Below are 13,417 nucleotides of genomic sequence, written 5' to 3'. Positions count from 1 at the left end.
ATTTTAACTGGAGATAACATCAATTTTTTTTAAGATTTTTATTTATTATATATGCAGTGTTCTGCCTGCATGCCAGAAGAGGGCGCCAGATCTTATTACAGATGGTTGGGAGCCACCTTGTGGTTGCTGGGAATTGAACTCAGGATCTTTGGAAGAACAGTCAAGTGCTCTTAACCGCTGAGCCATCTCTCCAGCAGATAACATCAATTTTTATTATCCAGGTTTGTATGAAAAGGCACACTGACCTGGGCACAGTGATGCATGCCTTTAATCCCAGCATTTGGGAGATAGAAGCAGGAGGATCTGTGTCAGCTCCAGGCCAGGCAATATAACATTACCTCAAAAAAAAAAAAAAAAGGGCTGGAGAGATGGCTCAAAGGTTAAGAGCACTGACTGCTCTTCCCAGAGGTCCTGAGTTCAATTCCCAGCAACCACATGGTGGCCCACAACCATCTGTGATGAGATCTGGTGCCCTCTTCTGGCCTGCAGTCATGCATGCTGTATACTTAATTAATAAATGAATCTTTAAAAAAAAAAAAGGAAGGAAGGAAGAAAAGAAGGTTAAGAAAGAATATACTTACTGTGTCAAATCAAGCTCAATTTTGTTACTACAAAACAATTTGCTCTCAATGCTGATTTCATAATCTGTCACTCTTAAAAAGAAATTTATCTATTTAAATATGGAGAAGGAAAAAGAAAAGTTAATACTGAGAAGCAGGCAGCAGTTTGAAGTACGCCCTGTATTATTTGCTAGAGCAGCTAACCCAACTATGAACTCATATTTGCGCACACCTTTAATCCCAGCACTTGGGAGGCAGAGACAGGTAGATCTCTGTCAGTTTGAGGCCAGCCTGGTCTACAAAGCGAGATCCAGGACAGCAGGGACTACTGTTACCCAGAGAAACCCTGTCTCAGGAAAAAATAAATAAATACATAGAAAACGAAAGTGCTACTTGAAGAATCTTGTCATTCTAGTAAACATTAACAAAGGAAGAGTTTCTGTACTTCAGGTTACCAAAATAACAGGAGCACCTGTAACCAGCACAAGTACTCTTCACCGCAGTCTTCCCACACAGCTAGCTATAACTGAACAGCTATCTTCTGCACCTCTCTCACACAGGGCTGGATCCCTTCCTACCACCTACTACATACAGACAGTCCAGCTAATCAGTCCACAAAAAGAGGTGCTAATCAACTTTCTCCTCGAATATTTCTAGCTGTATGTAATCTTAAAAAAAAAATGTTTTCATAAAATTTTGCTTTATAATTTTTTGTTGTTTTGCTTTTTGTAGACACAGTCTTATTACATGGCCTGGCTGGCCTGGAACTCACAAGGACAGGTTGGCCTCAAACTCACAGAGATCCACCAGCCTCTGCCTCTCTCAGGTGCTAGGATTAAAGGCATGTGCCACCATGCCCAGCTTAAATATGTCAATTTCTAAGAGCATGACTCTTCTATTATTTTGGGGGTGCTTTGTTTCTATAGTGCTGGGAATTGAATCCAGATGCTTGTATTTGCTAAGCAAGTAAGCATTCAATTTCTGTGCTACATCCTCAACCTAATTATTCAGTTAACAGTTACTGAGCACCAACAATCATGTGCGGTTTTCTAGGCTAATTAGCAGGACTACAACAAAAGTAACACTGCAGTGATCTGAGAAAATGAAGTGAACGTCCAACACAATGTGATAAACAGTCCAGCGAGTTCAGTGTCAGATGCTAGGTAGACCTGTATTTCAGAAGCCAGAGAGCAACTAAAACCCCACTACAGGAAAGTCAACCAGAACACTTAAGAGACTGCCTAGGCTAAAAACAAATATCTGAAAATCAAAAAAATTTTAAAAGCCAAAATAAATCACACTTTTACTGATGAGTAATCTTTAATAAAGATTAGCTGTAACCCAGAATGTTCTACACATTTGACTTTAAGACTCTTTCCACAGAAAAGCAAGCCAAAGTTTAAAAAATTCAAAGTGGGAATAAAGGTAAGGAAAATTCAAAGAAAGACTTGAGTAGATTAAACTGACCATTACTTTAATCCTGATTATTAGAAATAAAGCAAAATCAATTGGGAATTGTGGTGCACACCTTTAATCCCAGCACTGGGGAAACAGTGACAGGTGGTTCTCTGTGAATCTGAGGCCAGCCCTATCTACATATTGAGTTCCAGACCAACCAGGGCTACAAAATGAGGTCCTGTAGGGGAGGTGGCTCAGTAGTTAAGAAAACTTGTTCTTGGAGAGAACCCAGGTTCAATTTTCATAGCCCACATGGTGGTTTACAACCATCTGTTAACCATAGCTCCAATGTATTTGATGTCCAATTCTGACTTCCAAGAACATCAGGCACACATACAGTGTACATACAGACATGTAGGCAAAACATTCATACATATACAATGAAAATAATAAATCTTTTTTTTTTTTTTTTTTTTTTGGTTTTTCAAGACAGGGTTTCTCTGTGTAGTTTTGGTGCCTTTCCTGGATCTCACTCTGTAGACCAGGCTGGCCTCGAACTCACAGACATCCGCCTGGCTCTGCCTCCCAAGTGCTAGGATTAAAGGCGTGTGCCACTGAGGCCGGTGAAAATAAATCTCAAATGGCTGAAAGACATTTAAGGAAATGCTCAACATCCTTAGTCATCAGAGAAATGCAAATCAAAACGACTCTGAGATACCACCTTATACCTGTCAGAATGGCTGTGATCAAAAATACAAATGACAGTCTATGTTGGAGAGGATGCGGAGCAAAGGGAACACTCCTCCACTGTTGGTGAGAGTGCAAGCTTGTACAACCACTGTGGAAATCAGTATGGTGGTTTCTCAGAAAATTGGGAATTGATCTACCTCAAGACCCAGCCATACTACTCTTGGGCATATACCCAAGGAATGCTCAATCATACCACAAAGATACATGCTCAACTATATTCATAGCAGCATTATTCATAATAGCCAGAACCTGGAAACAACCTAGATGCCCGTCAACTGAAGAACGGATTAAGAAAATGTGGTACATATTCACAATAGAGGACTACTCAGCAGATAAAATGACATCATAAAATTTGCAGGCAAATGGATGGAACTAGAAAATATCATCCTGAGGGAGGTAACACAGACTCAGAAGGACAAACATGGTATGTACTCACTCATAAGTGGACTAGACATAACAAAGGACAATCAGACTGCAACCCACAGATCCAGCAAGGCTACCTAGCAGGAGGGACCCTAGGATGACTGAGGCTTATAATAAGTTTTGGTTTGGCCCAATCACTGGGCAAGATTTAGTGAAACATTTCACTATTAGGATAAGAATTTGTACTGTATCAAGCTGATGAAAGGATATGCTGGCTGTACGTTCAGGAGAAGAAGCTAAAACCTTTTTAGATTATGGATTAGCCTATAGAAAAATGTCTGCTGTAAATCAAACAGTGAAGGGGAAGATGAATCTCACTTACACAACTTGCGTAAAACATAATTCTATGAACAGATGAAGCTAGGTTTCTTCTGTATCCCAGCATCTAATCAATATTTATATGTATAATTCAGCTATTATTTGGCTTAAAAGGACTTATTGGGAAGTGTTATCATTTTTACTATTTTCTACAGAGAAAATATTTTCCAGTTTCAAATGACCCTGGACTCTTGAATTGTAACCTGTTTTTTTTGTTGTTGTTCAAATTTATTTATTTATTTATTTATTTATTTATTTATTTATTTATTTATTATTTTTATTTTGCAATACAATTCAGTTCTACATATCAGCCACGGATTCCCTTGTTCTCCCCCCTCCGGCCCCCCTCATCTTCCCCCCAGCCCACTTCCCATTCCCACCTCCTCCAGGGCAAAGCCTCCCCCACGGACTGAGATCAACCTGGTAGACTCAGTCCAGGTAGGTCCAGTCCCCTCCTCCCAGGCCGAGCCAAGCGATCCTGCATAGGCCCCAGGTTTCAAACAGCCAACTCATGCAATGAGCACAGGACCCGGTCCCACTGCCTGGATGCCTCCCAAACAGATCAAGCCAATCAACTATCTCACCCATTCAGAGGGCCTGATCCAGTTGGGGACCCCTCAGCCATTGGTTCATAGTTCATGTGTTTCCATTTGTTTGGCTATTTGTCCCTGTGCTTTATCCAACCTTGGTCTCAACACTTCTCGCTCATATAAACCCTCCTCACGCTCGTTAATTGGACTCCCAGAGATCCACCCGGGGCCTAGCCATGGATCTCTGCATCCAGATCCCTCAGTAGTTGGATGGAGTTTCTAGCACGACAATAAGGATGTTTGGCCATCCCATCACCAGAGTAGGTCAGTTTGGGCTGTATCTCAACCATTGCCAGCAGTCTGTTGTGGGGGTATCTTTGTGGATTTCTGTGGGCCTCTCTAGCACTTTGCTTCTTCCTATTCTCATGTGGTCTTCATTTACCATGGTCTCCTATTCCTTGTTCTCCCTCTCTGTTGTTGATCCAGCTGGGATCTCCGGCTCCCCCAAGCTCTCTTTCCCTCGACCCTCGCCCTTCATTAGCCCCACTCATGTTCAGAAGGGCGAGGGTCGAGGGAAAGAGAGTATAACCTATTTTTATGTTCAAACTATCTGTGTATTATTTCTCCTGCACTTGTACATAAAATGTTTTTACATTTAAAACAAGGACAAATACAATAATAAATAAATTTGTTATTACATGAAATATATAGAATATACAAATTCATAGAGACAGAAAGATTAGACATTATCTCAAGATGGAGAAGAAAGGAATATAGAGCAATGATTTCCTAAGTACAGAATCTCTGTTTTGTGTGATGGAAAAGTCCCACAAACGGACAGTAGTATCAGGACATAATATCATAAATGTAATAAATCAATATAATAATGTAATTAATGAATATCATAAATATAGTTACTGAATGAATACTGTGAATGTAATCAATGAATATCACAAATGTAATTAATGTCATGAGTGTATTAATATGAGTGTAATTAAAAAAAAGTTTTAAAATAAAGTAACAACAGAAATCAAGCTAACATGATAATGAACAACAAAGTAACCAACCCTATGATTATCAAAAAGAATTTCTCTTACACAGTATTCTTAGATGAACATGACAGGGTATTTAAACCAATAGTTCATAATAAAGATAATAAAACGGAATCCTAGCTTAAACTTTGTAAGCATGACTATCTAGAAAGAGTAGCATGGTGTGACATGCATATAATCCTTGCATTTGGGAGGTAGAGACGCGAACAGGAGTTCAAGATCACCCTTGGCTGTTTAACATGTTCGAAGCCAGTCTGGGCTGCAGAAGAGGAAGGGGAAGTAGAAACAGAAGGGAAGGGGAGGAAAGAAGACAAGAAAAATGCCATAACCCAACCTCGGTATGCCACAAACTCAGAAGTGAGGAGCCCACATGCATTGCTCTGAATCTCTTCCTCCATTTCTGAGAGACTGAAGCAATGTGCACTTGTTGTTGGGCAGCTGCTTCACTTTGTTTTGTTGTTATGCTGTCGAGAGTAGTCACAACTCCGAGTCTCGAGTGACTCTGGGCCCTCAGCCAACATGTACCTGAGACTACATATATACACACACACACACACACACACACACACACACACACACACCACTGTACCTGTCTAAAACTAATGTACCCAGCATGGGAGACAGCCCAGAACTACCTGCTTCTCTTCTCCCCATTCCCTAAACTATCCTCAAAGAAGAGGCACTCCACTGTGCACCAAGGACAAAATAGGAGTCTTCAGGTACAAAAAGTTGGCTAGCTTTTTGTGGAAGAATAAAGGTTTTACAAAGATTCTCTTCCCTGGGATCCCTCCATTAAACTGCCTACCTTCCACAAGCTGCCAGCTCTTCAATTATTCCTTCCCATGGACAGGTTTCTCCTTTAGGAATGAATAAAGCATCTCAACTTTACAACTTTTAGAATATATCAGGTGTTCTGGAGTGTAGCTGTGCCAAAATATCCTTGGAGGAGGTGGGAATGGGGGGGGTGGGTTGAGGGGAAAGGCTGGGGGTGGGAGAAGGGAGGACAGGGGAATCCATGGCTGATATGTAAAATTCAATTAATTATAAAATAAAAATATTTATTTAAAAAAAGAGGAAGAGGAAAGAAAGCATGGGTGCATGTACATATACCTCTATCCAAGAACTGAAGCATGAGGAAGAGCAGCTGTCAGAAGACCCACATGCTAAATAAAGAAGCAGAAGAAACCCTCCAATCTTCAGGGAAAAGCCCATTCACTGGGGAAAGCCTAAGCGATACAGTACACTAAGAAAAGGAAAAAGAATGGCGCAAAACCAACAACTTCCTATAAATACCCCAGTTCTCTGAGCCCTATCATAAACTTTCTAATTATGTGTTCTTCATAACTACCAAAGGTAAGCAAGAACACCAAAACAAACACCTTCAAATTCAGCAGTATCACACAGTACAGTCCAAAATGTCACCATCAACAGTACGAAATTCCTATTCTGAAAGGTCAAAAACTTCCAGACCCACAACCATACCAAGAACAGTAGAGAAAGTAACAGTTGGTAAAGAATTAAGAGCCCTGATACAATTTGAATGGAATGTGCCCCATGGGCTCAACTATGTGGGTGTGGTAATACATATCCGAAACCCCATCACTTGGGAGATGGAGGCATGAAGAGCAGGAATTCGGTCTTCCTCAACTACACAGCAAGTTTGAGGCCAGTCTGGACTACAAAAGACCATGTCTAAAACAAAAATTAAAAAATAAAAATTAAAAGATGAATACTTGACTCTATAGCTGGTGGTACTATTTTGTAAAGCTTTGGAACCTTTAGGACCGTGGCCAGGCTAGCAGAATTAGTAGGGTGGGGACCAGCCTGAGCTCTCCACTTCCTGATCCACCAAGATCTGAAAAGCCTGAGGCACATATGCCTGCCAACATCAACTTTGGTGCCTTCCCTGCCATGATGGACTGATCAGGAGCCAAAAGAACTGCTCCCTAAGTTGTTTCTGTCGAGCACTTCATCTCTATGACAAGAAAAGAAACTCATACAGAAATCCTTCAGTTGTCTCTCTACTTTACGTCATCAACTATCTAACCATGCCAATCCTAAGTCCTGAACTTCAACTCTGCACCTGCCTAGCTGTTCCCTTTACCACTGCTTTCCTGAAGAGATTTCCTATCACATCTGAACTACATTCAAAATCTCAAACCAATTTCTTTACTTCCAAACTGTTTCCTATCAACCAAACATCCTCACTGACACCTAAGTAATCTGTCCATTCATATCACTGCAGTTTAAGATTAGAAAGAGTTCATAATCGTTCCAAAAACATGAATACAGTAAAATGACAGTCATCTTTATAGAAGCAGCATTATTTTCATAATCAATGTAACGATGTTAAATAACTTACATCATAAAAGAGTTTTCTGTCAGCAGCCAGTCGTTTAGACGCCAGTGTCTTGGTCACGTGATAGAAGGTAAGGAGTGCTCTATGCTGTCGGAGATCATCTTGGACTTTAACAGACTCTACAAGAGTGGGAATCAGTTCAGGCCATTGTCTAGGACAATCCAATCGAGCAACTTTTGCAATCAGCACTGCAATCTGAGTTGCAATCTAAAGAGAAAAGAAAAGTAATCATCAGAAACAATTATGAAGTCAAGGCAAGGGATAAAAATACACTCATGTTTTAAAAATTACCTCTTAGGAATTAACTATGTTTAGTAAATATGATTAAAATTATACTAAACTACTTAGGATTGTGGTCCTCAAAGTATAGTTCAGACTCTAAGATCTATGAAATCTTCCTAATTACACAGCAGTGTGAGTCTTCCTATCTTTGTAATCTTCCTTGAGTTTTTTTTGTGGGGTAAGAAAACCTAACACGTAACTCAGAATGGCCTCAAACTCATAATCCACCTCAGGAAGTGCTGAGATTATAAGCAAGTGCCCTCATCCCCAGCAAGTCACATTTTGTCTGTGTAACTTTTACAAAAATAGTATATCAAAAGAGAATAAAGAAAAAGCGTATGTGGAAATCTAAGTCCTCATTCCAATACTAGACACGCAAGAAAGAAAAAGTTACTCTTCTCATTAAATTTTTCTTGTTCTGAGAATAGTTATTGCTCATTTCTAAAAATTATTATTTATACAAAGTACAGATTATTTTTAAATTCATTAATCCTTTTAGAGTTCTGGTTTTAATTTTGAATACATTCACTATCAACAGATATACTCCTCTGAGTTCTTAAACTGTAGCAATAAGCACAATCTTTGTCCACACATTTAAGCAGCACTGCCTTAAGAACAGAAACAAGCATCAGCTACTAGATACTAAAAGGACAAATATGCCATGATTTATCCTCAATCACCAACCCCCAGTAGAGAGCACCATTCTCCCTTATCCTCAGTTTCTTTGCAAGAAATCATAAAACATAAAGATGCCACTTAATGTAGTGGTTCTCAACCTTCCTAATGTTGAGAACCTTTAATACAGTTCCTCATATTGTGCTGACCCCTCACCCATAAAATTATTTTGTTGCTATTTCATAACTGTAATTTTGCTACTGTTATGAATCATAATGTAAGTATCTGTGTTTTCCAATAGTCTTAGGCAACCCCTGTGAAAGGGTTGTTCTAACCCTAAGGGTTGCAACCCACAGGTTAAAAACTGCTAACTTAACAGGTCACAATAAAACTACATTAGAAATACTGCTAGACACAATATTCAAAATTTTTCATCAAATATAATAAACAGTATTTCTTTAGAAATACTTAAGAATTTTAAACCTGTACACAAAATTTAATTTATTCTTAGAAGAAAATATCACACTAAGAAAAAATAAAACCATACGATCTATGACTTATCTGCCATGGGGTACTGGAAATTCAAAAATTTGGTGGATACAGAAATCTAAAGCCAATCCTGTGGTCTTCAAAATAAAGAAATGGGTTATCTGAATCATTAAAATTAATTGCTGGTGTCTAATACCCCCATGTTATAGGCATATAACAAACTGTGTATTAAATTTTCCTGTTTAGGAAAAATTAATTTATAGAGTAAGACTACAGTAACCAGGTACAGGGTGGCACATGCCTATAACCCTAGCACTTGGAAAGCTGAAGCAGAATGACTATAAGCAGAGGCCAGCCTAGGATCCATATGAGAACCTGTCTCAAATGAGTTCTCCCTAAAACAAAACAAAAAACCTTTTAAGAGCTAGAGAGAGAAAGGGCAATTATTTTAAGATTTCCGAGAATATTGTCTTAACAACTAAGGAAGTTAAAAAGTAACATGAAATTTATCATAAACTGTCAAATCTAACCATGATCTAAACAGCTACAACTGATTTTCAAAGTCAAGAAGCCATGTATAAGCATCACTAACAGAAGCAATGAGCTAAGGGACTTTCAGACTTTTTGGTGGTGAGGGAAAGTCAATAAGACATGATCTTATATAGCTCAGGATGGTCTCCAACTTACCAGGTAGCTAAAGATGAATTCCTATCCTCCTGCCTTTACCTCCCAAATGCTTGAAATCTAGGTGTGCACCACCATACACAGCTAAGGTTTTACTTTCAATAACAAAACAAAATTTGTTTGGTGGTGCATGCCTTTACTTCCAGAACTCAAGGAGGCAGAGGCGAGTGAATCTCTGTGAGTTCTAGGACAGTCAGGAATACAGAGAGACCCTATCTCCAAAGGAGAAAGAAAAAAAAAAAAAAAAGCCTGGTGATGGTGGCATATGCTTTTAATCCCAGCACTCGGGAGGCAGAGGCAGGCAGATCTCCATGAGTCTGAGGCCAGTCTGGGCTATAGGGTGAGTTCTAGGACAGGCTCTAAAGCTACAGAGCAAAACCCTGCCTTGAAAAACCAAAAACAAACAAACAAACAAACAAAAAACAAAAACAAAAAGGAAGGGGGAAGGTATTCTCAGCTTCCATGTTTTTCCTTTTTTGTCACTGACCTGGTTTATTGGCTCATTAAAGTTGGTGATGAGTCCTGCACGCAATGTTGACTTTTCCTCTTCTGAGAGAGCACTATAAAAAAAGTAAATTTATTATTTGGAATAATGGTACCCAGTAGAGAACAAGAAAAGAACTGCTATGAATTTTAACAATAAAACACCTTTAAATACATGACTCTAATTGCCATTATTTAAATGGGAATAAACAGAAAGTACAATACAGTAACCTATACAAAATAAGATAAATCCAGAATAATAATGCAATATGCTGACGCTCACCTTTACTAACGTAAGAACAGTTACCTACAAAAAAAGAAATTAATAACTAAAGACTTCTGGCTTCTGTCATAAATTCTTTATAAATTTTTACAAGTAGGAACTGGAGAGATGGCTCATTGTTTAAAAGCACTGGCTGCTTCTCCAGAGGACCAGGTTCAATTTCCAGAACCCAAGCAACAGCTCCTAGGCATCTGTATCCAGTTCCACAAGATCTGATACCTTCTGGTCTCTGTAGGCACCAAGAACATACATGGTTCACAGATAGACATGCAGGCAGGCAAAATACCCAGACATATAAAATAAGAAATAAATTTTTAAATGTGCAGGCAAAGAGATTCAGAATCGAATACTTGTTAGAAGACTTTTAAAAATCAATTTAAATAGCTGATGGGATCAGTCAACAGGAAAAGGCACTAGTGGCCAAGCCTAACAACACAGACTCCCATGGTAAACGGAAAGAACTATTACAAACTGTCCTGTCTCCACATGTGCACCACGGCACTCATAAAAGAGCACATAAGTGTACACATACATACACAAAGAAAATAAATAAATGTTTAAACAAAACAACTATAAAAGATGGCTGGGCATCCTGGTGAACACCTTTTTTTTTTTTTTTTTTTTTTTTTTAATTTTTATTTTGCAATACAATTAAGTTCTACATACAGGCACAGATTCCCTTGTTCTCCCCCCTCACGCCCCCCTCACCTTCCCCCCAGCCCGCCTCCCATCTGGTGAACACCTTTAATCCTAGCACTCTGGAGGCAGACCCAAGATAATTTCCAAATTTGAGGCTAGCCTGATCTATGTAATGAGTTCAGACCCTGCCTCAAAACAGACAGACATTGATCAACTTAGTCTTTCATTTCACATCTTTGCAAAGGATAAACACAACACTAAAAAATTTTACTGCATACAAAGAAAAACTACAGAGCTAAATAGGGAAGTTACTACAGAAGACCTTATACATATTGAATTTTAAATTGGGTCAGTATTTTGACATTTTTTAATTTTGCTCATCTGGTTTTGAGACTGGGTCTTACTACTATATGGCCCAAACTGGCCTCAGACTCAAAACCCTCCTGCCTCAGTCTCTCAAGTGTTATAACAGATGTGGAATATCACATTGTCTGGCTTTTGTATTTTGTTTGTTTGTTTGGTTTATTAAGAAAGGGTTTCTCTGTGTAGCCCTGGCTGTCCTGGAATGCATTCTGTAGACCAGGCTGGCCTCACATGCACAGAGATGTGATTGCCTCTGCCTCCCAAGTGCAAGGATTACAGGCATGCAGCACCCACCCACCCAGCCCTGTATAATCTATTTTTAAATTAAAATTTAATCTTCATTTTACTGTTTCCCACTTGCCTATGACAGTATATCTATTATGAGACAAATGACTCCAGAAAGATTAACCACAAATATATATACAACTTTAAAAATATTTTAGGACCAACAAGATGCCTCTGTGGGTAAACACCACTCAAGTCTGAGAAGTTTGATTTCTCAGAACCCGCAAAAAGGTAGAAGGAAGCTGGGCGGTGGTGGTGCACGCCTTTAATCCCAGCACTCCCGGGAGGCAGAGGCAGGCGGATCTCTTTGAGTTTGAGGCCAGCCTAGTCTACAAAATGAGTTCCAGGAAAGGCGCAAGGCTACACAGAGAAAAAAACCAAAAAAAAAAAAAAAAAGGTAGAAGGGGAGAACAATTCCACAGATCTCCACATGCAGGCCATAAAATATGCACACCCACAGATCAGGCATGCATGCACACATGAATAAATTTTAAATAAAATAATTTTTAAGCAAAACGTATATTATGAGCTAAATTATATCTCACAAAAATAAAATAAATACTCACATCCTATAGGCCAAGTATCTCTGAGTACAACTTTATTTGGAAATACTGTAGTCTTTGTAAATTTAATCACACTAAGGCAAAAATCATTCTGCACTGACAAGCTCTATTCTGATACTGGTGTTTCCCTCTTTTGTTGTGTTATTTGTTTTGACACAGGGTATTGATATATAGGCTAGGCTGACCTGAAATTTACTATGAAGTCCAGAAGGCCTTGAACTTAAATCCTATGTCAACCTCCCAAGTGCTAGGATTATATGCCTGGCCCAGTGTCCTTCCTTATAAGAAAATGGAGACAAAGAATCAAGAGTTGACATAGGTCATGTGACAACAGGGGCAGAGATTAGAGTCATTCAACCGCATAGCAACAAACACCTAAGATTGCTGGCCACAATCAGAAACTAGAAAGTATCAAAGATTAATCCTTTGGGCCCTCAAAAAGAGCAAATTTGTTGATTTTTGGATTTCCAGCTACCTAATCTGTAAAAGAATAAAATTCTGTTATCTGGAAGCATCCAGTTTGTGGTATGACAGCCTGAAGAAATTAGCAATCCCCAAACAAAACAGGCAGCCAGGTCAGAGGAAGTAAGGCTCAGCAAGAAGGGGCTGAGCTGTGATGAACCGCTCCATCCTCCTTTGGTCCCCAGCCAGAAAGACGCCCGCTGAGACAGCAGCCAGGAGTCCAAGGTGCCAGAGAGGGATTTCAACAGGCCCTGCCTGCAGCGCTGGAGGCGAAAAACAGAACTCAGGTTCACAGAAAGCAGTACCTCAGCAGACAAACACACAAAGCTGAGAGTTAAAACCCCAGGAAGGCTCTCACCTGAGACAAACAATAAATGGAAAAGCAAAACAACAATAAAAACACCCTCAGCTATACCAAGCTTAAGGTCACATTCTGTCTGCTTACATAAATTCTTTCTGGAGAAAGGCAACAGAACTTAAAGCCTCTCCAATTGTAATTACACTATGTTCACCATCCAACCAAAACTTATCAGGAATATCCCAATAAAGAAAGAAGTGACTAAATCCAAAACACAAACAGGCACTATAGTCACCAAAACCACACTTAATTGTGTTTTTAAAATATGTACAAGATAGAGAATTTCACTGGACAACTAGAATCTGTTTTTTTAAGTATCAAAGAGAAATCCTAAAACCAAGAAACAGTAAATCAGTGGAAATATGCAGATTGAAACATGACAAAAACAGGTACTTCTGACTGGGCATCCACTGATAACAACCCAAGATCAGAAACAGGAGGATAAGGGAATTCAACACCAGTCTGGCTTACACAGTGAGGCCCTGTCTCAAGTAACTAAACAAACACATAGATACGTAAAA

At 39.2% G+C, this 13,417-nt stretch overlaps 1 protein-coding gene across 2 annotated transcripts in view; it reads right to left on the bottom strand.

The window, feature by feature from the left end:
• Ipo11 (importin 11) overlaps positions 1-13,417 on the bottom strand; it is a 177,731-nt gene that overhangs the window by 146,725 nt on the left and 17,589 nt on the right. For both annotated transcript variants that reach the window (XM_059276102.1, XM_059276103.1), the window contains exons 4-5: positions 9,948-10,020; positions 7,394-7,597 (exon numbers count right to left, since the gene is read on the bottom strand). In XM_059276102.1, coding sequence (XP_059132085.1) covers positions 7,394-7,597; positions 9,948-10,020 — 277 coding nt within the window. The remainder of the gene's footprint in view (positions 1-7,393; positions 7,598-9,947; positions 10,021-13,417) is intronic.

This window comes from Peromyscus eremicus, chromosome 11, assembly GCF_949786415.1.
Source record: "Peromyscus eremicus chromosome 11, PerEre_H2_v1, whole genome shotgun sequence".
Lineage (NCBI taxonomy): Eukaryota > Metazoa > Chordata > Mammalia > Rodentia > Cricetidae > Peromyscus > Peromyscus eremicus.
The sequence above is the reverse complement of the archived record's forward strand: the minus strand, read 5'-3'. Positions and strand labels throughout refer to the sequence as shown.